Genomic DNA, 26,527 nt, shown 5'->3' on the forward strand with positions numbered 1-26,527 from the left:
TGAGAAGGCCTCAGGAAACTTACAATCATGGCAGAAGAGGAAGCAAACACATCCTTTTTTTTTCACATGGCTGCAGGAAGACCGAGTGCCCAGCGAAGAAGGAAGCCCCCTTTAAAACCATCAGATCTCGTAAGAACTCACTATCACAAGGACAGGATGGAAAAAATCGGCTCCGTGATTCAATTATCTCCACCTGGTCCCTCCCATGACACGTGGGGATTATGGGAACTACAATTCAAGATGACATTCGGGTGGGGACACAGCCAAACCATATCAGTGGCTCACACCGTTTGCCTACCTGCAGAGCTTAAAACACAGTTGGTCTATAACATCTTTAACTACCAATTAAAAACGAAACACTAAAAGAAAGTCAATTTGCCTCATGTGAATTGTCCACAATTTCAGTTAAGGGACTTGCTGTGTTCTGTTAAGCATGTGTTATGGTCAAAATGAAATTAGAGAGCCACTAAAAAATGCTTAATAATGCATATGTAGGTATGACAAAGATTTGCAGATGTGTTTCCTGGATTACGAGAGCCATCTCCAGTATCAAAGTAACACTCTTGAGCATTCTGAAGCATGTAGGGTTTATTTACAGTGATACATAAGGTTTGAAATAGATGCTTCACCAAAAGTTTTGTTAATGAAATAGGAATGCAAATAAAGAGGTACTACATTTACTAGATTGCAATTGGCAACCAAAAGTAACCTTTTTCTAACGTAAACCTTGTTATGTTTGTTGCTTTGCTGCATCTCATTTCTTTTGGTAGGTTGTTATTATTATTCTGTTAGGAGAAAAAACTTCATTTTGCTTGATTTTCTTTGATCTAGGAGTTATTTAAAGATGTAATGCCATCTTCCTTGCCAAATTTGATTCTGTTTTCCTCACTTATTTCGGTCAACAGAACTTCATCTTTCCAGTTCTTGTAGCCAAAAGTCAGCCTTGACTCCCCCCTTAGGACTTATGCACTAGCTGTTTCCTCTGGCAGCTCTTTCCTTATAACAAATCATTATAATTCCTCTGAACTGAGGCGATCCAAAAAAAATGAGCAACTTATAATTGCAAAGTTACTTTATGTATTTTATTTGATTCTTATCATAGTTAGGAGACTCCACTTTTTTCTTAAAGTTTGAAAGAATGCCTGAAATCAACCCTTAATACCGTAAACACGTAACAAGTACCAAAGTGTTCCTCTGCTATAGGTAAGCAGCACTCCTCAATAAAGGATCAAGGTGCCTTCTGGTCCATGGGACATCACCATTTCAACAAGAGAAAACTTCAGAGGCTTCATTAGGAAGCTTTCGTTTAAAAAGTGTTCCTCCCACTATACAAGTGAAACCAGCTTTAATACAGAGAAATCAAAACAAAAATACAGAAAACTGGGGAACAAGTTTTGAGTATTTTCTTAAAATTTTCCATATTTTCGACTTAGCACAATATTGTAATAAAGGAACATGGGATCCTTTATTATTGTTACCACAGTTTAATATTCTTTTCATAAAGTTAACCATGTTTATTTAGCCATTTTCTTAGCTTTTGCCATCATGGCACTTTGAAAATTTTCTTTGTAATTGCTGCAATGACCTTGGAGATCACAGATGCATGCTACTTGCTCAAGTTTATTCTTGGAAGTGGTATTACCAAATTAAAAGTTCTCAATATTTCTCGGGGTACTGCAGTTTTTACATTGCATATTACAACTGTTATTACTGAGATCGACATTCCTCTCACCAATTCACAAATACACAGTCACGGACATTTTGAGATCTATAAAACGTCAAGCCGCGTTCATTTCACAAATTCACAAGTTAAGCCTAAAGATCTGAACCGAGAAGCCGGACCTACGGTCTATTTCTCCCCCCCGGATCCACCCCGACTTATGAAGCAGTTAGGCCTACCCTTCCGTGCTCATTCAAGGCAGTGCAGAGCTTTTGTTCCCCCGCCCAGTGGAATCTACCCTCGTCCCAGCCCCTCGTCCAACTCCAGTGGGACGCCAAGCAATACGGAGTTCAAGAAGCGCAGAAATCTCCTGACCCCTACTAGTCCACACTAGGTAGCAAGACCGCAGCACCTACACCACAGGGTCAAATCGGAAACCAGAAAAGGTGAAGGCACCCGACGCCCCTGGCCCTGTCTCGGCCACCAGCGACGCTATCTTTTCCTGGCGCACGATGCGGCCTTTCAGCCCAGACTCATCGAGCGAGGATGCCGCGCTGAGAAGCTTCTAAGGCTCAGGGCCTGCAAAGCCCAGGAGCCGGCTGTAGGTGTCCTTAGCAAATGCCAGATCGCGCGCACCGTCCCAGCAAGTCCCGAGCGAGTGTGGGACAGGCAGCAAATCAGTGCCCCCCTGGCCAGGCAGAACTAGTCGAACTTGGAAGTAGGGAGCAGGCGGAGGCCGGCGCTTAACTGTAGCTAAGCAGGCCGGGTCTGGCTTTGGGCCCTGGGCCTTCCAGCCGGGGACTCTGCGCCTGCGCCCGCCTGGCCGCCGCCCGCTCTCCCGGCGCTGCAGCTGTCTGGGCTGCTGCGCGCCGCCTAGGTGTCTGGGCAATCCATGGGCAAGAGCAAGGGCCACGATGACAGATTACGGCGAGGAGCAGCGCAACGAGCTGGAGGCTCTGGAGTCCATCTACCCTGACTCCTTCACAGGTGACTTCCGCGGCCGCAAGCCTGCAGCCGCCCCGAGGTGGAGTGGGACAGGCAGGAGCCGCCGCAGCTCTGGGCCTCCTAGGCTGGGGTGGAGAAGGGGACCGTGAGGCCGCGCGGCCACCTTGCCCTCCACTCTTTTCAAGTTCTTCAGTCACTTACCAGCAACCCAGTGACTTTTTCACCCTTCTCTGCTTGTTCCCTGAAATCTAAAAGTCCGGGTGATGCTGGAAGGTGTCAGGCCTGAAAATTGAGTGGGGATTACTTTGGTTTCTGTGTAACCTACAGCAACCTGAGATTTATAATACGTTAAGAGAAAAGATACTCCAAGGGAGATTCGTTTTTCCACAGCCGCAAGGATGTTCGTTTTCACATTTTCACCTTAAGGTAGAAAGTGTTTTTCATACGATGCTGTTTTAGTTTATGGGATTCAGAATACTGTTCTCAGTTACTCAGATAGGTTTTGAGAGTAGTGTAGTCCCTGAAGTCTGCCAGGTTTCTTTTCTTATAAAAAAAAAAAAAAAATCTGGCGTTCAGCAGAATGCCTAATGGGTAATGTGGCCCAAAGTTCCGTTCCGCTATAAATTCATAGGTCGTTAGATTGGAAGGGAGATTAGACATCATCTAGCTTGGGGATCCTGCTACAAGCCAAGGTCTTGGGGGCTCAGGAAAGCTAAGTGGCTTGCTCTGGACTGTCCGCCAGCGAGTTAGCGGCAGGGCTGGTACTAAGAGTTATGTCCGGAACGCTTGCCTGTTCTTTCACCTTCCAGACATGTGGGACTTGGGATTCAGCTCCAGCTGAGAATGGGGAGAGCAGAAGATTACTTGATAGGTTGGGCTAATGTGAAATATTATAATGAGAAGTTCATTAGGTATAATTTAGAGGATGAGATTTCTCTATTAAGCCATACTTCGGATGATTATAAAAATGCTACATAACTATATCAATATGGCTCCTCTGAGATTTGAGAAGCGGCCAAATAAAGCCAATATGAGTGAGTAGAAACTAGGTGTGTGCATTTACATTCACCATTCTTTCCTTTGAGTGTTGCCTATCGTTGATAGTCAGAATTTATAGTGGAAGGTATATTACTTTAACTCATAAACTCCAACCCCTCTCCCTGTCATCGTTTAGCTTAGTTTTCTTGGTTCCACCTTTTGATCACTGCTTGCAATGGTAGCAAATTTTGTTCTGCTTTGCCAACAGGCAGATGTCTCTCAGCTATCCCTGTGTAGCTCCAGTCCTGTTCATGTTCTCTCTCACCAGCAGTACCTCTGTGCTGTGAGGATGTTAAGGGGATGAGTGAAGAGGGGTTTGAGAGTGTCATTAACTGGGTGAGTGTGTATGGAGTCTGGCTCCCTTCTCTATCCTTGCTTATATGTCTGTGTCTAAAATAGAATATAGGGTCAGTTGTTGGATATATTCTTAATCATGTTTGGTCATTTCCAGAACTTCGGAAACATAATAGATATGAACACTGTAGGCAGAGTCAAGAAAGCAGGATATGCTATTCTTTTCATTTCTTTGGACATAAGCTATCGCTCACTAAATCCTATGCATATAAGCATTTATAAAACTGATACCTTTTTTTGTTTTTAACCCTGAAATAATCTTGTGGGTATTTCAAATTGTACTAGGCCCTGACAGCTCTGGTATAGTTCACTATGTGAAATTCTTATCAGATGCCCAAGTGCTTGAGGATTCTGAGCCAGGGTAATAAAAGACAATTTATGAATCTTTTGATGCATTCAGGTATTCTGCACTATCAGATGAGCCATCTGTCTCTAACTCCTGTCAACATTTCTACAAGCTTTGCAATAAATAAATTAAAATGAGATGTCTTTATTTATAATTCTTAGGGAACGTTGCCTTCCTAGTGATCACGTTCTTTATGAAACCTCTTGGGGAAAAGGCAGAGGATTTTGAAATAAAATGTTTCCATGTCTGATCTTTTAAAATCTTGGAGATTTGCAAGATTTGCTGTTTTAAAGCCTTCTTTTGTATTTATGATTCCATACTTTTGTATTCTCATGCCAGGTCTAAGAAAGAGATCTTGCTTGTGTCAGTTGGCCAAGGAACACTAAATGAGAGTTTTGTAACTTCATTTTGAATCACATTTAATTATTAAATTTGGTTAATACTCAATGCTATTGATGAAGGAAATATACTTTTTTTTTTTGATGGATGACTGAGTGCCTGACAAAGAAGCATTTGTTAAGTACACGTGACCCCATGTGGATGCTGAAGAGGCACAGTCCAGCCCATAGACCTAGGCACATAGATTTAGCGTAACCTCAGAATTAATTGCTTTGACTATTTGCAAAGTACTTTTGGTCCAGTGTTGCATTTGTTGTGATTATAACAAATCATAATACAATTTCTTCTTTTTGCCTATTCTGTAGCTTGATTGCACATTGATCCAACCCTCCTAACAACTAGTCTTCCAAAATATAAATGGACTCTCCTGATACCACATTCTCCTTCAGTAGTTCTTCACTTGACAAGGTCCTGCTAAGGTAGTAGAATTTGGTTATTTCAATTTATGTATTGAAATCTCTGGCTGTGGGGAGTTTTATTGAAACAAATTTGTTGGCATCAGGTTAACCAAAAGCCAAGTTTCCTTAATTCTGTTTGCCTTACAAAGAGGAGTACATAATCCTGTATTTCTTTGTCAGTACCTCTAAGCAGCAGCCATTCACATTTGACAGTTATAATTGTATCTTGAGATAGGTAAGAAGTCATCTTGTAAAAGCAGTTTGTTCTAAGTCATACTTTTTGAAAGGTCAGACACTCCCTAACAACCAGAGGTACTTATTTTAATATGGGCTCTCTCATATTTTGTGGAAACTAAAGGTAATTTGTGTATCTCTTAATGTACCTTTTAGCTGCTACCTCTTTATCCCTGTTTTTGACAAATCTTTAATTCTGTCAGTTTCACCAGCATCTGTCCCCTAACGTCTCTCTGCCCTTCCTCTATGGCCAACAGCTAACTTTCTTCCTTCCTTCCTTTCCTTCCTTCCCTTCCTTCCCTCCTTCCTTCCTTCCCCCCTCTCTCTCTCTCTTTCTTTTTCTCTTTCTTTTTTCTTTTTTTCCTTTCTTTCTCTCTCTCTCCTTCCTTCCTTGCTTCCTTCCTTTCTTCCCCTTTCCTTTCCTTACCCATTCCTTTCCTTCTCCTCTCCCCTCCCCTCCCCTCCCCTCCCCACTCCCCTCTCCCCTCTCGCCTCTCCCTCTCCTTTTTGAGACAAGGTCTCACTCTGTCACCCAGGCCGAAGCACAGTGCCCCAGTCAGCTCACTGGAGCCATGGACCTGTGGACTCAAGTGATCTTCCCACCTCAGCCTCCAGAGTAGCTGGGATTACAGGCTTGCAGTACCATGCCTGGCTAATTTTTGCATTTTTTGTATCAGCAGGGGTCTTGCGCTGTTGCCCAGGCTAGTCTTGAACTCTTGGCCTCAAGGAAGTCTCCCGCCTCCGACTCTTAAAGGGCTGGGATTATAGGCGTGAGCCACTGCACCTGGCCCAGCTTACTCTTTTTCTCAATTTTTTTCTTTTCTTTTTTTTTTTTTTGAGAGAGTCTCCCTTTGTCACCCAGGCTAGAGTGCAGTGGTACCATCTTGGGTCACTGCAACTGCCACCTCCCAGGTTCAAGCAATTCTCCTGCCTCACCCTCCCAAGTGGTCGGGATTACAGATATGTGCCACCATGCCTGGCTAATTTTTGTATTTTTAGTAGAGACTGAGGTCTCGCTATATTCCCAGGCTGGTCTTGAACTCCTGGCCTCAAGTGATCCACCCACTTCAGCCTCCCAAAGTGCTAGGATTGAGTCATCATGTGCTAGCATGAGTCACCATGCCCGGCCCTCAAAAGTATTTTGAATTACTTACAGTGGTAGAAGTCTAGCATCCTTATTGAAGACTAATCTTTCTTCTATTTACCCTAACTCACAGTAATGCATAGTAATGGGATTAGTCTTTTATCAGAACTTAGGAATTATCTATTTCCGTGAATTCAATTAAGTAACTTTCCCATCCTTATTTTAGTTACTGCCCAACTTTGAAATATCCCTTTTTCTGTTTTTAAAAAAATACTTATTTTAATAAGATTAGATTCAGCTGTGACAGAAAACCCCCAATAACATTGGGTTTTAAAAAGGTAAAAACTTATTTTGCTCTTGCTTACGTGCTCTTGCACATGCAAGAGAGTTGTGGCAGCTCTATTTCAAGAACTCCTCAGGGACCCATCTTCTAATGTAGCTCTCTGTCATCCCTAAGATGTAGTCTTACACTCATGGCCAAGATGGTAACTTTCCCTTTCCAGGAAGTAGGATGAATAAAGGAAGGAAGAAGAACAGAGAGAAGTGAGAGAAGGCAAGTTTCTTAAGGAAATTTCCTGGAAACTGTCAGAGGGCATATCTACTTCGATCTTTTTAGTGGGAACTTAGTCATTTGGTGAGGGCTAGCTGGAAATGAAACTGGGAAATGTAGTCTTTATTCTGGGTAGTCAGTATGCTGAGTTAAAAGTGACATAACTTAAATAAGGGGAAAGTGGATATTGGGGGGCTTTTAGCAGTACTTCCCAACATCTTTTTTCTTTGCTGTACTTGCTTCACGTTTTTTCTCTATAGTGGCAACTTTATGTAATGTCCTTAGACAAACCACTTAGCCTCTCCAAGCCTTAGTCTCTGTATCAATTTAATGAGAAATAATGTGAGTGGAAATACCTTATACCTTATAATTGTAAAACAAACATATGATACTCTTTACTAGAAATACCATCTTAGTTGATTTTTCCACTAATATGGCTTCATAATTTCTTGTGTCTTTCGACTAATGATTTTGATTTCCACTTTTTTTTAGCTCCACATGGGCATTGCCACACCTTGAAAATGCCACCTCTAACATTTTGGCCCCTGAAAATTACTCCTTCCCATAACCTTTGTACACTGTAGTTCTTTTGTTCCCATGCTTTTATTGAACATGCATCTCATGATTTCTCATGGATTGGTAGTTCAGGAGTTTCTTTCTGGTCCATCTTGCCTCCCTATTCTATCTGGCTCCCCAGGTCTGGCAGTTCACTGATATTCTTCCTAACATTCCCATATTTTTTGGTTTCCTCATTTACCAGATATTTACTATATGCATTTTTTTAGGATCTCAGCTTGGGGAAACAGACATCAGATACATTTAGGGAGAGGGGATGGTCTGAGTTGTTTTGGAAAATTTAGGTGTAATGACAAGTTAACAAGTAAATGAGACTAGGGAAAGGATATTCCAGCCTGGGACGCACATATGCAGAAGCAGGACTCTGAGGGATCAGAATATGTTCAAAGGACAAGTTATTTGGGTATTAGAACATGAAGTGAGAAGTGAGAGTCATGGAAAATGAGACTTGACCAATAAGCAGGGGCCACATCACAGAGGACTTTGTCGGGGACTCAGATGTGATCTGACAGGGCAATAGGTCATTGCCCATTTTGTTCCCACACAGACCATATGGTGCATATTGTAGACACTGCCACATCAGACTCAGATTCTAATAGGTGGGGTGACTTCACAAATAAAATAGACTTTGAGTTATAAGTATTTTTTAGTGTGCTGTCTGTGATTCTAACCCTTTCTCACAACTCATTCCAACACACTTTATATGGATAGGGAACTGCTGCTGTAAGCAGGTAACAATGTGATGAAATCTGCCTGCTAGGAAACTGACAAGAGACAGTGGGCAGGATGGGGTAGAATGAGGAGAATCATTCCTCACCTGCTCTTGAAACTCACTTCCCTTGATTTTCGTAACACTGTTACCTCTTGAGTTTGTTATTACTTCCTCTTACTTTGTTCTCCAAATTGAGGATTCCTTACAAAGCTTATGTTGGCTTTTTTTCTTTGTGTTACATTTCTGATGATCTCATTTAGTCTAATGGCTTTAACTATCACCTTTGTGTAGATGATCCCAAATGGAATTAAAGCCCAGCTCTCTTTACCACCATTCGCCCATTTCTGATTGCATATTCAACACGTCTAACTGAAAGTCCTAAAGTGTCCTTAAAATATATCATGTCTGATTTTTTTGTTATTACTCATTTTTGTTAGTGGCATCACATTCTCAGCCTGCAGCCTGCCAACTTAAAATATCATCACCACCGTTTCCCGCTATTCCCATTGCTGCTGTCCTACTTCAGGACCTCATTACCTTTGCCTGGATTATCGCAATAGTGACCTAGTTTCATACTGCCTGTAGTCGTTTCCCTCCTTTCATTTTATGCGCTGTTGTTAGATTTGTCTTCCTATGTTTTGAGAACAATTCTGATCAGATTATTGCTAAAAAAAAAAATGATTGTGTACAACTAAACTTTCAACTGTATTTTCACCTAGTTTTCTTCGCTCACATACAAGTTCAGCAAACGGAATAATTTCTCATTCCGTATATATATCTTTAGCTTTCCCACCATTAGGCCCTTGCTTCCATGGTGCCCTCAAGTGCATTTCCCTTCTCCATCTCTGCTTGCCAATATGCCACTCCTGATTCACAGCCTAGCTCAAATGACTTCCTTGGAATTTCTCAGCTGGAAATATGTTTTCTTTTTAAATGATGCTCTATATAGTTTATTCTGTTTGTTCAGTTACTACCTGATATCCTTGGACAAATTATTTAAAAGCGCTGTATCTCAGTTTCCACATCTATAAAATTGGGATGATAGTATATTTAATTCTTCTTCTTCTTATTTTTTTTTTTTGAGACAGAGTCTCACTCTGTCGCCCAGGCTGGGGTGCAGTGGCCAGATCTCAGCTCACTGCAAGCTCCGCCTCCCGGGTTTACGCCATTCTCCTGCCTCAGCCTCCCGAGTAGCTGGGACTACAGGCACCCGCCACCTCGCCCGGCTAGTTTTTTGTATTTTTTTAGTAGAGACGGGGTTTCACCATGTTAGCCAGGATGGTCTCGATCTCCTGACCTCATGATCCGTCCGTCTCGGCTTCCCAAAGTGCTGGGATTACAGGCTTGAGCCACTGCGCCCGGCCACATTTAATTATTTTTAAGACATATTTTACATTTAACATCTCTGAAATATGGACTCGTCTTATAATCAGTTACATGTCGGTTTAGTTGGCAGCTTGTTTTTCTTTCTTAGTGGTACGTAAAGTGTATCTCATACTTGATGGCATTGAAAATTTAGTGAATTATAGTAATAGTATAAATCATGGTCTTGTGCTAGAAGTACAGGATTTTCGTGTAAATGCATAGCATAGCACAAGCACAAAGTGATGCTCAATAAATGTTACCTGTTGTAATTGAGTATTGGTTACCCCTGACCTATAGCCTCAGGGAGTTCCAGAAAGTGGTAATAAGTTGGAATGTCGTTGGGCTGATCCCTTATTTCTGTAGTTGCAGTGTTTACATTTCATGACTTGCTAAAGTTGGTCGTGAAAGGAAATAAGAATGAAATACATCAACTATATTTTGCATGTATTTGTTAAAATATAGATGAGGCCAACCATATTATGGCTCTATTATAATAACCTTTCGGTGGGTTGAAACTTTTTTCAGCGTGGGCTGGACTACCCAAGACCTATTAAAATATGAATCTCCTGAGTCTTTTATCTAACACTTTTCTAGTAATCACAGGTGTTCATCATTTCTTAAAGTACCTTAAATTCAATTAAAATGACATCTATCTTGAAAATAATTGGTTTGGGGTTTTTTATTTACCTTTTTTTTTTTTTTTTTGAGGCAGAATCTTGCTCTGTCGCCCAGGCTGCAGTGCAGTGGCACAATCTTGGCTCAGTGCAGCCTCTGCCTCCCAAGTTCAATAAATTCTTGTGCCTCAGCCTCTGGAGTAGCTGGGATTACAGGCATGCGCCACCACGCCTGGCTATTTTTTGTGTTTTTAATAGCGATGAGGTTTCACCATGTTGGCCAGGCTGGTCTCGAACTCCTGGCTTCAAGTGATCTGCCCACCTCAGCCTCCCGAAGTGCTGGGATTATAGGCATGAGCCTCTGTGCCCAGCCAGAAAATACCATTGATAGTATATATTTATAATGGCTTTAGAAAGTTCCCAGGTAGGAAAAGTTGAATAGTTTCCATGATTGCTTCTTCAGTGATCTATTGCTCTTTCATTTCTGAAAAAGCCTGCAGAGCTGCTGCCATCCTTAACAGGTACCAGTGCTTCCTGGACAAGGAATGAGGCATAGGCTTTTCTCATAGGCTTAGCAGCCATCCCTGGTGGCTTGAAGTGTCCTTGTTTACTTTTCAGATGGTTCTGAGTATAAATTTTCTTCGTTGATGTTTTTCCTCCTTTCATTCTATTCATTTAGTTCTTTTATTGGGGCAATATTAATTGAGTTTCTAGATACTGCCAGATACTGATCTAGGAGCTCTCATAGAGTTGTTACAGCATTCTTGTTGAGGAATAGATAATAAACAGAGATGAGTATTAGATAGACAATAGGCTATAAAATGACATACAAAACTTTGTTATTTATATAAATGTTGCTTTACATGTTTCGTCTTGCTGAGTAAATTACATGCAATCTGATGTTTACATTCATAGCTATTTGATTTATAATTCTGTGAAAGATGGTAGAGGCTTAGTAAGCATGTGTGAAAGAAAGTTTGGTTTCAGAGATGATGTGGTAGAGAATGACAGCAAGAAGACACTAATTTTAACAAATCAGTATTTACTGTTTGTCATGGAGATTCTGAGTTATATCTCACAATATATAAGTATAAATATCAGTGAAACATGAATATCAGTGGATAGTTTCAGGTGGGAAACATGAAACTCTTTGCCATTATGTTTGGGATTTTTTTAAGAATGTAATTTTCCATGTATAGGTGGAGATTTTAAAATAAAAGGTAAACTACTTAATTATTTTGGTTGTCTTGGTAAAACTCCAAGAGGGTTATCTACCATAGTTATTTCTTTCCAGATTAAAGACAACCCTGCATTTAAATAGAAAGTTGATGGTAATTTTATCATTTCAGTGTTCTGTTTAGTCTGTATTTCTGGAAATGGAAATATAGCCTAGGGACCAGTTTCCAGGAGTGATAATTTGCTAATAAGGAAAAGTATCTGCCTTAGAAGGCATTTCAATAACTTCTGTGTGTATTTTCTTGCAGTATTATCAGAAAATCCACCCAGCTTCACCATTACTGTGACATCTGAGGCTGGAGAAAATGATGAAAGTAAGTCTCATAAAAAATACTTGTGGTTTTTCTAAGCTTCTCAGGAATTTCATTCATTCTATAGGCATTATGCTGGTTATTGCCAGTGTGGAGGTGCTAAGGGGCTGTTACGAATCTACCATGAATGTTGTATATTTCTAGTCAGAATTTACTGTGTGAACATGATTTCTAGGGAAATAGAGAGGAAATTAATGAAATATAGTGTGGCACAATAAGCTTAGTTTTTAAAAGTGAAATAGTAATAATTTGCCACAATGATAAACTTTATTTTTTTAATTTACTTTTTAATTTTTTGGTGAGAACATTTAATATCTAATCTCTTGGCAATTTTTAAGTATACAGTACATTATTGTTAGCTGTAGTAACAATGCACTACAGTAGATCTGAAGTTACTCATCTTGTCTTAAACCTTTTATCCTGTAACTAGTATCTCCCCATCCCTAATATCAGTTATAAAATATCTTCTTTCGTGTATGATTTTATTTATTTTAGTCTTCTCCCTTTTTTCTAGTCTAGCTGTTTTGTTAGACCTTTTCTATTGTTTCTCTAATGTATTTCATTTATTTCTGTTCTGATCTTTATTATTTTCTTCCTTGTGCTGATTTCATGCCATTTTTTCTTTTTCTAGTTCTTTGAGGGGCATGTTAAATTGTTTCTTCAGAACTGTATTTTTATTTGATGTAGGCATTTATTGCTGTTAACTTTCCTCTTAGAACAACTTTTGCTTCAACCCATAAGTTTTGGTATGATGTGTTTCCATTCTCTTTTTTTAAAAATTTTAAAATTTTAAATATTTTTTAGAGACAAGGGTCCCACTCTGTTGCCCAGGCTAGAGTGCCATGTGCTCTGTTAGCTCACTGCAGCCTCCAACTCCTGAGCTCGAGCAGTTCTCCCACCTTCAGCCTCCCAAATAGCAAGGACTACAGGCACATGCTACCATTCCCAGCTCAATTTTTAAATTTTTTGTAGGCACGAGGTCTCACTCTGTTTCCCAAGCTGGTCTTGAACTTCTGACTTGCAATGATCCTTCTACTTTGACTGTCCAAAGTACTGAGATTACAGGCATGAACCCCAGCGCCTGGCCATGTTCCATTTTCCTTTGTCTCAAGATGTTTTTAAAATTCCCTTTAAATTTCTTCTTTAATGCATTGAGTGTTTAAAGTCTGGGAGGTAATAGGAATGGTGAGATGCTGGCCAAAGGGTACAAAGGTTCAGTTATGCAAGATGAATAAGTTTGGGGATCTAATGTACAACATAGTGACTGTAATTAATTATAGATAATACTGTATTATATACTTGACATTTACTAAAAGAGGTGATCTTAAGTGTTCTCACCACATATACACACACACACACACACACACACAAATGATGATGTGAGGTGATGTTAATTAGCTTGGTTCTGATAATCATTTCACAATATATATATCAAAACATCACATTGTACACCTTAAATATATGCAATTTTTATTTGTTGAGTATACCTCAAGAAAGCTGGGGAAGAAATAAAATGAAAAAAAAAAAAAATCTTGTTCCAGCAATAAAACTAAAAATGTGCTAATAAAAGAAGGAAGGAAAATGCCAGAAGATAGTGTTTCTTACTGACCTCTAACACATAATCTTTTGCAATTTTTGGTTCATAAAATTCCTTGTTAATATCATAACATGAAAAATAAAATATCAAACCTGTAAATTTTAAGGTACTTTTTTTCCCCGTCCGTGAAGAGCAGTATAAATTTGTATTGCTTCATCAAAATCAGTAGGTTTTAATAATATAAAATGTGAGTTACACAAAAGATGGCACTCTGGGAAAAAGATCATTGTAATAAAAAGTCTTAACAGAAAATGTTTCGCACTACTGCTTAGTTGCAGACTGCCTGGTGGAATTGAGGACTCAGTGGCCTGCGCTGCAGAGAGGCACCTTGCACTGACATGCCCATAGGAGTTTTACTTCCATACAAGTGTGAGATCCGTAAATTGACACAGTCTTAAAGAGTGAGGGGGAATTTCTAGATGAATTAGGTTAAAAGTTTCCCATACAACCTTTTATACTGTCGAGGTCAAAATGGTGCCATCCAGCCACTAATTAGCCCTGCTGACATTGTGTGGATTTAAATATAGATTCCAGGGCTACAGCCAGATCTTCTGCAGGTAGGAACTGGCTCTGGTAGAGGCTGAAAATCAGCATACGGTAGTAGTTTTTAAAAATGTGTTGTATTCAGTGCCTTTTGTTTATCTTAGGAAAGGTTTTTAATGAGTGGCGTTTATTCATCCTCTTTCTCAGACATGCAGTCTGGTAAAATACCAATAAGTGGTAAATGTGCTTCATGTGTAAGTGGGATTTTTGGTAATCCCATGATTTGTTTCAGTTATCTCTTTGTGGTATGTGTTGTTTACGTTAGTGATTATCCATCTGGTCTCTTACTAACCTTTTTCTTCATAGGAAAATCTGTTGTGCTACTTTTACTGATTCAACAAAGCTATCTACCTCTATTTTTTAAGGTATTCACATCAAACTCTTATCTTGTGTCTTAGCTGTCCAGACTACCCTCAAGTTTACATACGGTGAAAAATACCCAGATGAAGCTCCCCTTTATGAAATATTCTCCCAGGAAAACCTAGAAGATAATGATGTCTCAGACATTTTAAAATTACTAGCATTACAGGTAAGGAAATAATAATTTTATGTTTTGTAGCAGCATTTGTTGGCCTTAAATATTACACATTAATTTCAAGAGTTAGAAAATGCTATTGTGTAAATAGTACATTGACCAAGCAGAATTCATGATACATAATCACAGAGCATCTTTATTTTTGTTTCCTAGTGTCCCTTTAAAATTTGAGTAATAGAATTTGTCCCAGTGCCCCTGCTTGAAACTCAGTCAGCCCCATGGCTTTTTCGCTCATGTCATGAGTGATAAAAAGTCCAATGGGTACTTTAAGTTGTAAACAGTGTTTTGATTTGGTTTTTAGAATGCCTAGTCCCATATGTAGCTACAATTTTTAACTTTTTTAAAAAATTAAAACTTCTTCCCTCTCTGACTTGTTACACTCTAGTTGCCTATAGTCTGGGAAAAGTACTAGTGATTGATTTTTTTCTCCCATCTCTCCTCCTCCCGAAGCTTACAAACAATAGTAATGGCTTATGACCCCTTTATGAGGGGAGGCTTATGTGGAAATAAAAATGGATATTAAAAAAGGTTTTACTGGATTAATTTTATTGTGGGATAGGCTACCCATAATCTGGGCTTGGCAGGTATTTAAAATATACTCATGCCTGGGTAGAGAGTTTTCATGGGGTTCTTCAGAGTAGAGAGTAGGGAGGGGGGTAAAATTCTTATACCACTATCTTAAAGTCAGAAGTCCTACCTTTATTTGTTTACTCTAAGAAGAATTGACAGAAAACATACCTCCACCTTAGACGTGACTTACGTATTCTAAAGACCAGTGGTCACCAAAATGTTGATGTTATAAAAATATCTGGAGCTGTTGCACAATGAGGAGTGAAAGAAGATGTATCAGATAGGAATTTTTGCTGATCTTGGGCCTTATTCACCTTGTTACCTAGCATAAAGTTATGCTAATTCTAACATCTTTTTTTTTATATTTTTATTTTTTTGGAGACAGAGTCTTGCTCTGTCACCCAGGCTGCGGGGCAGTGACGTGATCATGACTCATGCAGCCTTGAACTCTGGGGCTCAAGTGATCCTTTTGCCTCAGCCTACCAAAGTGCGGGGATTACAGGCATGAATCACCTTTCCCAGCTCTTCGAACATCTTCTAAAACATTGCAGAGAACCTGGGATGGTTATGCTATATTCAGTCAGTCACACTTTAATGTAAATTATATAGTCTAAGTGAATTTTTCCATGTTTTTAATATTTTATCTGTACTCAAACTGTCTCTTTTCAAAAAGGCTGTTTTTTATTCTTTGACACCTTCCTGAGCCTCAGGTGTGTTCAGGGAATATTTGTCCTTTGTTTTCCAGAAAATAATTGTTATAATTTTCCAGTATCAAAATAATAAATTCATATTACAGAAACTCAGAAGATACAAAAAATCATGAAGAAGAAGAAAATAAAGATTATTAGTAATTGTACCCACCATGTATAATTGTCTATTAACATTTTGGTGTGATCTAGTGTGAGACTTTTTTTCCTTATGCTTATATACATAGTCCCCCTCTCCCACCCAAATTAGATCATTTTATGCGTAATGTTTTATAACATCCTCTTTTTCACATAATATATGTGAGCATCTTTTCATTTCAGTTAAACATATATGAGTCATTATGTTTGGTTATTGTATAGAATCTCATTGTATGTATATGTAATTACTCTTTTTCTAAAACAATTTACAGTTGTCTCTCATTTTTGCCTGATATATAATTAAAATATAATTAAGAATTAGTATATAATTCTTTCAGCATTCTTATATATCACTACTTGTAAGTCCTTAGAGCAGGTTCTCTTTTGTACTTCTAGTGCCTGGCACATAATAGACACTCAAATGTTTGTTGAATAAATGAAAAGAAAGAATTGCTGATGAGTATACTAGTTCAGTGTTTCCTGGAAGTAGGATTGCTGGATTAAAGGGAATACATACTTAATAATTTCATACATACTGCTAATTTAGCCTTCAGAATGGTTGTGCCAATTTATGATCTCACTGTAGTCATTGTGGTAGCTGTTTTCCCACATCTGCTAATACCAGATATTTTCATTTGGACATAAAATGATGACAAGGTGAAAATGGAATGTAATTATAATTTGCATTTTAAAAATACTAGTGATACGGGAGGCTGAGGCAGGAGAATGGCGTGAACCTGGGAGGCGGAGCTTGCAGTGAGCTGAGATCCGGCCAATGCACTCCAGCCCGGGTGACAGAGCGAGACTCCGTCTCAAAAAAAAAAAAAAAAAAATACTAGTGATGTGGAACTAGTATGACTTCCGAGTTGTCCAGTTTCCATGTGAATGATTATTTTTTTGCTTTTCTATTGGAATACTTAACTTTTCTAAAAGATATCCTACTTTTATTGGATATGAAAGTTTTGTTATTGAAATGTGTCAAGCATTAGGTTGAGTGAACAAGAAAGACACCATCCCTGGTCTCATTGATTGTTTTTCTCTAGTGAGCAGTGTGGATTAGCAAATTGGAAATGATTCTGTATGAAAAATGCTGTGATGGAATCTTATGAAATATAAGATTATATGGGTTGACATACACAAAGTTCTGGAGAAGCTTCCAGGAGTACCTGAGAGCTGTAGGAAGAGTTAGCCAGGAAATAGAGTAGAAGAATTTCAGGGTAGAGGAACAAACTTGTTAAAGGATATTGAGGTGAGAGAGAGCAAGTAATTGATTATTTCTACTAGAACTTCTAGTCACACAAAATTTATTGAACTTAGGATTTGAAGTTGGTGGTGATAAGTGGCGTAACTAAAGAGGCTACTGTCTTCTTTGAAGGGTCTTCTAAACTGTTCACAAAATACGGATTTGGTCCTGATTGGTTTGCAAAGCTATGAAGGGGTTTTAAGCAAGAGACTGACTAGATCAGTTTTGTGGTGCTTCAGTTTATAAATTGATTAGTTCTCTCTGTGACTCTCTCTCTCTCTCTCTCTCTCTCTCTCTCTCTCTCTCTCTCTGTGTGTGTGTGTGTGTGTGTGTGTGTGTGTGTGCGTGCGTGTGTTTATGTATGTATGTACTGAGTGGTCAGGGGAGGTTGATGTTAGGTTTTAAGATCATAGCTTTTAAGAAGGCCAGTTAGGAGTTCCTTGTATTCCAAGTTGAAAATGTTGGTACTCTGGGCTAGGCTTATAACAGTGTTGATGGACAGACTTATTATGACTTTTAAGAATAGATCAGTAGCAGTGATGGAGCTTATAATGGGATGGGGATGTTCAGGCTGGGTGGGTGGTAGTGTGATTTGCGGAGACTGATAATCCAGGAATAAGTTTTGAGGAGAAGATGATGGTTTTGTGTTGAGATGACTGTGGAACATCAAGTCACTGCCCCAAAATAGTCAGTTTTAATATGGGTTTGTCACTCAGGAGAAGTTTGTTTAGTCATAGATATAGGATGGTTAGCATAGAAACACCACAGAGAAGCCCCAGTGAATTGGATTGTAGGAGCTAGCTTGAAGCCTAGTACTTAGAGGGCCAGGAGATGCAATACCTATTCAGATGCTGCTGAGGCCAGCCCTGTCAAAGAAATGTTTAGTAATCTCTGCTTCTAGCACTGAGATTCTGGCTAGTATATTTTCAAATTATTTTTGTCTTCTTCATTGGAACCCTATCTTGTTACTTTTTTTCTGCCTTCAAATCACCAACTTCCTAATAGCCTTTTGAGTTCTATCCTTTTCATGAGTTTGAGATGCTTTTATATTTGGTTTTAAACCATTTCAAATCTAAAGGAAAAAAAGGTTGATATAGATAAACTACAGTATTTCTTACATTCTTTATTATTCTATTATTTTAGAAATCACTCTGGCCTCAAAATGCAGTTCATTGTCACGGCTCTTAAAATAGTCAGAAAGATCTAAAATACTGAAAACATGCTGGAGAAAGGATGTTACTAGTTACTACAGGAAACAGTTTTCTGAATTTTACCTATATGATTATTAAACAGAATTTGCTGAAATACAGTATCTGTTTCAAGTTGGATATGGCACATTTACATGACTTTTTAAATAAGATATTATTATTTATGTATATGTTCACTTAAATGATTTTTTATTGAACTGTATGAACATAGGGTATAACCAAATTGGTAATCATTATAAATGTATGGACTTTTATTTTTCTGAGAGTTTATTCCTCATCATGTTTTTGCATTACATAGGCTGAAGAAAATCTTGGTATGGTGATGATTTTTACTCTAGTGACAGCTGTGCAAGAAAAATTAAATGAAATAGTAGATCAGATAAAAACTAGAAGAGAAGAAGAAAAGAAACAAAAAGAAAAAGAAGCAGAAGAAGCGGAAAAGGTATATTTAAAAGCCTTGTTTTATTATTTCTTAAATTGGTTTTTGGTTCCTTGGTTGGGTTTTGAGGGTTTTTTTTGATCAATAGCAGCATTTTTTTTTTTTTTTTTTTGGAAATCACAAAAATAAATAAAAGTAAATTTTAGTAAAGTTTTACTAAAAGTAAAATTGTAGAAGTCCTTCATTTGGTTGGTGGCATAGCATGAGTAATGAATGATAATCAGTAAAAGTTAGTAAAACTCATGCAGATAAGACCAAGAAGTATAAAGATTTCACCTATGATGTAGAGCCAGGGGTGTCCAATATTTTGGCTTCCCTGAGCCACATTGGAAGAAGTATTGTCTTGGGCCATACATAAAATACACTAAAAATAGCTGATGAGCTAAAGAAAATTGCAGAAAAAAACATGTTTTAAGACAGTTTACGAATTTGTGTTGGGCCACATTCAAAGCTGTCCTGGGCTGCATGTGGCTCTCTGGCTATGGGTTGGATAAGCTTGGTGTAGAGTTTAGAATTATAAATCCCCTATACTACAGTGAATTGAATGGTTACTAAATGTAAAGAAAACCTCATATTTTGAAATAAAGTGATAAAGCAATGATTTAGTATTAGAAATTGATGTGTATTCAAAACATGTCATTATTGACAGTGTGTTAGTTCGTTTTCATGCTGCTGATAAAGACATATCCGCCTCAAAAAAAAAAAAAAAAAAAAGACATACCCAAAACTGGGAACAAAAAGAAGTTTAATTAGACTTACAGTTCCACATGGCTGGGGAGGCCTCAGAATCATGGTGGGAGGTGAAAGGCGCTTCTTACATGGCAGTGGCAAGAGAAAAATGAGGAAGAAGCAAAAGCAGAAACCCCTGATAAACCCATCAGATCTCATGAGATTTATTCACTATCATGAGAATAGCACAGGAAAAACAGGCCCCCATGATTCAGTTACCTCCCCCCTGGGTCCCTCGTACAACACATGGAAATTCTGGGAGATACAATTCAAGTTGAGATTTGGGTAGGGACACAGCCAAACCATATCAGACAGCAACAACTTTTCTTCTTAACAATGAATAGCTATGGTGGTAAATACAGTGAATACATTGCATATTATCTTTGTTTTTTGTAATAAGTAAAAAAAATGGACTACTCCAAAGTATGTTGCCAAAACCAGTGAGAGTAGCTAGTGCAGGCAGAAATCAGTTTAAATATTTCAAAAATTCAAACATTAATTTTTCTGTTTTTCTTATAAGGGGTTATGTTTATTTACTTAGAAGATACTATTAGGATTTGTTAAACTGCTGTTTCATTAATCTGGTGACTTTTTTTTTTATTTTCTAAGCAATTATTCCATGGTACTCCAGTTACAATTGAGAATTTCTTAAATTGGAAGGCCAAGTTTGATGCAGAACTCTTGGAAATTAAAAAGAAAAGGATGAAAGAAGAAGAACAAGCAGGAAAAAATAAATTAAGTGGTATGATTCCCTTGCCATTCCTGTTCTTCCTAAACCCTCCTGTATCATTTTTTACATAGCAAGAGGATCATTTGGTCAGATTTCTGTAAGAAAATAATATACCTAGGCATCTAGGACAAAAAGAGAAAACATTATCTACCAGATGATATTTCTCTGCTCATAATTTGTAATTAATTTTTATGGCTTATCTTTGATATAAGTATTATAATTGCTAGATCCTATGATAGAAGGACATTCAGGATCATGTCTTAGAAGTAGTAGAGTGAAACCCATTTGTTTTTCTAGTACCCTAAGGCAGAGTGGGTTTTCACTTGTTCCATTTTAATGCAGATACGTTTCATATGCCACTTAGCTACTGAATACATTCAGAAATTTATTGAAATTCACAGAAAAAAGAGGTTTTCAAACTTGCTTTCTAAGTGTCATAGTGAAAATGGAGAAAAACTATGCCATTTGAATTAAACATACTTTTTTTTTTAAGGGAAACAACTATTTGAAACGGATCATAATCTTGACACATCTGATATCCAGTTCTTGGAGGATGGTAAGATAATATTAGAATTCCACATGTAGGATGGGCACAGTAGCTCAAACCTATAATCCCAGCATTTTGGAGAGCCAAGGCAGGAAGATTGCTTGAGCCCAGGAGTTTGAGACCAGACTGGGCAACATAGTGAAACCCTGACTCTATTAAAAAAAAAAAAAAAAAAAAAAAAAGAATTCCACATATATATAATGTAGTCTCTTTAATTTTGAACCATGAAAATCAAACTGAACTTTATTTATTGTACATTTTTCCTCCCAAGGCTGTTAAAAAAATACATTTTGGAGAATAAATTCTAGTGGTTGACCAATTTATACATTTGAAATGAATGTTGTAATTCTATAGCAACATATATTTTAAATTTTTTGATAACTTAAGCAATATCAAAGATAGAAATAGATAGACAATGATGATCACACTATCCTCACAACTAGTAAACTAGGTTATTGTGACTCAGGTGACCTGTTTTCTTCAAATTTCTAGTATCACAGATCTGTGAAAACTATTCCATGGTCTGTCATGGAGCTTGTAAAAACCTCATGTTTAACTTCTAGCATTCCCTCTCACCAGCCTTTCATATGACTCTTAATGTATTTGGAGCATCTAGTCCCTTGTGCTTTTCTCCTACGACCTATCCTCTTCTCTTCCATCTATCCATCATCCATTCATTCAGAAATATTTATTGCACTGTCCTGGCCACTGAGGATATAGCAGAGTACAGTATGGGCCAGTTCTCTCCCCTTGGGAGCTTATGGCCTACATGTGTTTTCTTAAACTGGGCTCCATACTCAGTCACACCTCTGATAGCACTCTAGAGTTCTGTACTTCATTAACCTTTTGTTGTGTCTGTCTTGCCAGTTGGGAATCCTTTAGCTTCTGGCCTTTCAGCCTTGTTCTGAATTACCTGCTGAAGAAGGTTAAGAAGCAGTATTGATATAGCTTACTGCTAAATGCTTTCTAATCTAAGCTAGGCCTTTACTGACAGGCAACATTTTAAAGTTTTTGATACCTTTTCCTTTTCTGATTTAAATGTTTTGTCATTTTCACCTGGATTTTTGTAGTAGCTTCTTAAATTATTTTCCTAAATCTCTTCCTCCTCCTAGTGCCATTATCTATTCTATAGTCATTCCCTGTGAGATGGTATTTCTAAAACCCACATTTAATCATAAAATTTCTCTCCTTAAAATCCTTTGATGGTTTCCACTGCTTATAGGGAGAGAATGACCTACACAGTCTTTCTCAATCTGGCCTTCATCTATGTTACTTTCAGGTGTTTTTTCTCAGGAATTTCATCTTCCAGTTAGAATTATTCAAGGTCTTATATTTTCTCTCTCCCTTTGCATATACCTCTACCTAAAATTGCTTCATCCTGGCTCCTTTTCTTCTTGGTGCCTTCAAATTTATCATGAAGATATTTCAGACTTCATTTGCTCCATGATTCCTTTGCTATGTCTCCTAGACAGAGCTGGTTATTCTTTGGCCAGGACTTAATTGTATTATCTACTTCAGACACACTGAAGAGTGAAGATGTTTAATGCAGAGCCTGGGTATTGTTTCCTGTAGGCTTTAGACATTGTAACTAAAGGCATACCATTGGTTAAAAGGGGAACTGGGTGACAATGAAGATCAAATCAAATCAATTAATTAACAAGTATGGCTGAGCTTTAACAATGCTTATCTGCCACTACTGGAAGACATAACTCCTCATACAGGTCCCATGGTCAGTGATAATCAATTTTCTGTAACCAGGAGAACATATCATCCTTGTCTTCAACTTATAACATGCTACATTATAAATTCTAGTAAGCTTTTTTTAATAACTGGATTTTTAAATTATGAACTGGAAACATGAAGTTGCTCTTAAAATTTCAGAGTCTGTACTGACCAATACAAATCACTTTTGGTATGATATGTAGTAATTGTAGTTTGGGATTTCATCACTCCTACCTCACATGCATATTTAGAAATTTCTGTTTGGTAGTGCCAATGAGTTGTATCTTTTATTTCTGAGTATAACACTAAAGGTGATTTTTTTTTTTTTTTTGAAGCTGGAAACAACGTGGAGGTAGATGAGTCTTTGTTCCAAGAAATGGATGACTTGGAGCTGGAGGATGATGAAGATGATCCAGACTATAATCCTGCTGACCCAGAGAGTGACTCAGCTGACTAATGAACTGTCCCCATCTGCAGAGAGGCTTGACTGCCACAGCATCTGTGGCTATGCTCAGAGGGTTTTGTTTTCCTTTCTTTTTTTCTAAGAAAAAATTATTTTCAGGAGAATATTCTTCTGATAGCTTTCATCATTGAACTTAATAAACTGACCTTAAAATTTCAAATATAAAATGTTCAAGGCTTCTTACTGGTGAGTACAAGGTTACGTATTTAAAATCACCTAATATTGAGAGAGATCCTGCCTGTAACACCAAGACTTGAAGGTAGGCTGGTGCTGTGCACATGAGCGAGTTTATACACAGGAAATTGGAGTAACTTGGAATTTCTATGCTGGAGACTGTGGCTACTTCTGGATTTCAAGCGTTGTCTTTTATGTGAAGTGTGAGAAAACTGAGGTGACTAGCACATTAAACCATCTAGATTCTAGCCTCCAGGCACACTAAATTTAAGTCTTCACAAAACCAGGAGGCCCATATTATGATCAGGAATAAAAAGAAGTTTAGCCTTCGTTTTGGTCCATTTTGTATTGCCATAAAGGAATATCTGAGGCTGGGTAATTTATAAAGAAAAAGATTTATTTGGCTCACAATTCTGGATGGCCAGGAAGTTCAAGATCGGGTATCTGCACCTGGTGAGGGCCTCAGGCTGCTTCCACTCATGGTAGAAGGGGAAGGGGCACTATGTGTGTAGAGATCACATGGCCAGAGAGTGAGGGTGGAAGTGCCAGGTTTTTTGTTGTTGTTTTGTTTTACAACTAGCTTTGGTGGGAACTAGTAAAGTGAGAACTCCCTTACCTGTGCTCCCCACAGGAAGGCATTAGTCTATTTATGAGGGATCTACCTGCCATAACCCAAACACCCCACTAGCCCGCATCTCCCAACACCACCACACTGGGGATTAAATTTCAGTGTGGGATTTGGAGAGGACAAATATCCAAACCATAGCAGTCTTACAGTACTTGAATTAGAATCATTTTTGGAGTTTCTAAAAGGTATGCATTCCTGGGCCCCTCTCGGGTTAGATTTACGAACACTGATCCCCAATCTGAATTTTAAAACAGCAAAATCTCATACTAGTTCTACAGATGATTCTGATAGACAATCTGGATTAAGAACCACTGTCCTGTAGTTGTGAAGTCTATATATTTTGGTATTTTCTTTACCTTTTCTCTAATTAACCAGTCTGAAGGAGTTTGAATTTTGTTGGTTGTACATAGTCTGCAAGAGAAGCACATTAACATCTATGCACATAGAGTTCTTTGTAGTAATTTCGGATGATTGACTTGGTGGCTCCAGGTAGGAAAGCCAGGCTTCATGCACATTATTCAGTCACTACAGTTTTGGAGGACTGACTCTTAACCCCAACAGGAAATCACTTGTGCTATTTTAAATTTATAAAGCTATTATAAAGAGCTGCCTCCAGTAAAAAATACATATGCCACATACCCACAGACAGCAATATTAATCATTTATTATTGGAGTTAGACCTTATAATCAAAAAGCAAATGATTTAAGATAAAATTACCATTGAGGAATTTAATACTTTTCAAAGAATCTTCACGTCAACCTTGATCCCAGACCAATAGAATGGGATAACAACAGGAATGTTCAGCATTTCTATGCAGGGAGAAATCCAAAAGTTTGTCCTATGTGAGATTTTGCTTTTCCCACATGTTTGAAGCTGATCAGCAGATACATAAGAACCTGGAAGAAGCTGCTCAATTAAGGTTAAAAAAAAAAAAAGCAATTGTTAGCAATGTGGTGCTGAAATCAAGACTTAACTTTGAAGTGTCAAGAATGATACCCCATGCCCCATCCCCTTCATGTGATTTTTAAGAATTAGCTTTATATATTTCTCCAGGTATTAAAGTGGATGTCCACCTTTGCCATTTCAGAACCTAAAGGCAGAATCTAATGGTAAAATGAAGACAACCTTGTTAGTTCTAATAACTCAGATATTTTCATCTAGAGTAAATATTTACCATTGGCTTTGTATTCTGGGAATTAGCCCAAGACTATGCTGCTCAAATGGGTGCAAATATACTCTCAGGTTGCAATAGCATGACTAGTAGTATTTGAAGCAATAATTGTTCCATCTTGGATTATCGGTTTTGCTCTTTGCTTTGGCAAAGTTTTTGTTTTTCTATTTGTGCCAGTTGTATTAAAATGTTACTAGGTTAAAAACAAACACAGATATATTTATTCACTACTGTATCCCTGTAATAATGCCTGGCATGCAGTAGGCCCCTAATATTTGTTGAATGAATGAATTATAGAATAGAGTACAAAATTAATTCTAATGTATTTTAAAGTAAAGCATGAGAGTTCAAAGAAATGTTCTATTTGCCATCTACAACTTGGAATAATGTTCCTAGATCCTGCTTCATGCACTTTTGCCAGCAGAGGTGGATGCCTTCGGGAAAAAGTTGGATAAATGCTGATCTAAGGCAACACATCTAAATGGTTATGTGAACATTTCCCAGTTGAGGTAAAACTAAGAGGAATGATAATAACATCTCATCAATTTAAAGGATGAGTTCACTGATTGTACTGTCATACTCCAGAGATACATGTGCCAAGAAGCAAAGAGATACACTCTTGTATTCCAGAAAAACGATGATTTGTAAGTGTTCAGTATTTGTATGGCAGCCGTTTTAGGTGTAATGAAGTGTAACAGAAAAGTAAGTGAACTACTTCAAATAGTTCTCAATGTTTGTCTTTCAGAGGACATACGAGTCAGGCAGCAAAAGTTGGAGCCATTATATGATTGTGTGTCAAAATGAGAGTCACACACTTCAAGACCTGTAGGGACTAATTTTAGAAGAAGACTCTTCAGAACAGATGACACATGAAATGTGAGTTTATGTAAACATGTAGATTTGAGTAGCATTAGTTTGTTTTCTGTTTAGGAACTGTATCAAGGTGACAAAGATGAAAGAATGCTGCCGGAAAGGTATATCATTAAAATTTCAGGCTTCCATTGGTGAATTTTCAAGTAACCTTTCACTTAAGTTATTTATATCAGAGGATGGATGACGGGGTCATTTAAATTGTTGGACAAAGTCATGAAAGGATTTTAAAATTTTGTCATAAAAATAGACAATGATGTTTTTAATTTTACGTCTAAAATGAATTTGCATTATCCTATGTTAGTGGCTGAATCTCAACTCAGTTCTCATTTTTTTAGTTCAACTTTTAACAACCTTATTTTCATTGACACCATGGACAGCACAGTAAAAAAAAAAAAAAATACACAATTTTCCTTTTCTGTTATTGATTTGGAATGATCACTTTAAAAGAGCCATCAAATACACCTACATGTTGAGCCACTCTTTATTATTAAGGTGAAAAGTTCATTTCAGTTAAGGTATTTGAGTGCTATTATGTGCCAGCCTTTCTTTGCGTTAATGTTTTTTTTTTTCCTCCCCTCCATAAAGTGAAGAAAAAAATTAACTCAGCGATGAGTTTTAATATTCTGGTCAGCACCTTATCCATTTTTAGCCACACCAACAAATTTATTCTGTGATAGACCAAACTTA

At 37.9% G+C, this 26,527-nt stretch overlaps 1 protein-coding gene across 3 annotated transcripts; it reads left to right on the forward strand.

Annotated features, from left to right (window-relative positions):
* Positions 1 to 1,932: 1,932 nt before the first annotated feature.
* On the forward strand, positions 1,933 to 26,222 carry RWDD1 (RWD domain containing 1). 3 transcript variants are annotated; one of them, XM_033234378.1, is made up of 9 exons: positions 2,380 to 2,647; positions 3,852 to 3,979; positions 5,048 to 5,161; positions 11,760 to 11,825; positions 14,361 to 14,491; positions 18,662 to 18,805; positions 20,141 to 20,273; positions 20,755 to 20,817; positions 22,866 to 26,222. In XM_033234378.1, exons 6-9 carry the CDS (start codon positions 18,680 to 18,682, stop codon positions 22,985 to 22,987), a joined length of 444 nt encoding a protein of 147 aa, XP_033090269.1. In that variant the 5' UTR covers positions 2,380 to 2,647; positions 3,852 to 3,979; positions 5,048 to 5,161; positions 11,760 to 11,825; positions 14,361 to 14,491; positions 18,662 to 18,679; the 3' UTR covers positions 22,988 to 26,222. The 3 variants fall into 3 exon arrangements, with proteins under 3 accessions (XP_033090267.1, XP_033090269.1, XP_033090268.1); XM_033234377.1 differs by lacking the exon at positions 3,852 to 3,979 and having other exon boundaries at positions 22,866 to 25,622; XM_033234376.1 differs by lacking the exons at positions 3,852 to 3,979; positions 5,048 to 5,161 and having other exon boundaries at positions 1,933 to 2,647; positions 22,866 to 25,622.
* The last annotated feature ends 305 nt before the right edge of the window (positions 26,223 to 26,527 follow it).

Source organism: Trachypithecus francoisi, unplaced genomic scaffold (genome assembly GCF_009764315.1).
Source record: "Trachypithecus francoisi isolate TF-2019V2 unplaced genomic scaffold, Tfra_2.0 Lachesis_group15, whole genome shotgun sequence".
NCBI classification, from domain to species: domain Eukaryota; kingdom Metazoa; phylum Chordata; class Mammalia; order Primates; family Cercopithecidae; genus Trachypithecus; species Trachypithecus francoisi.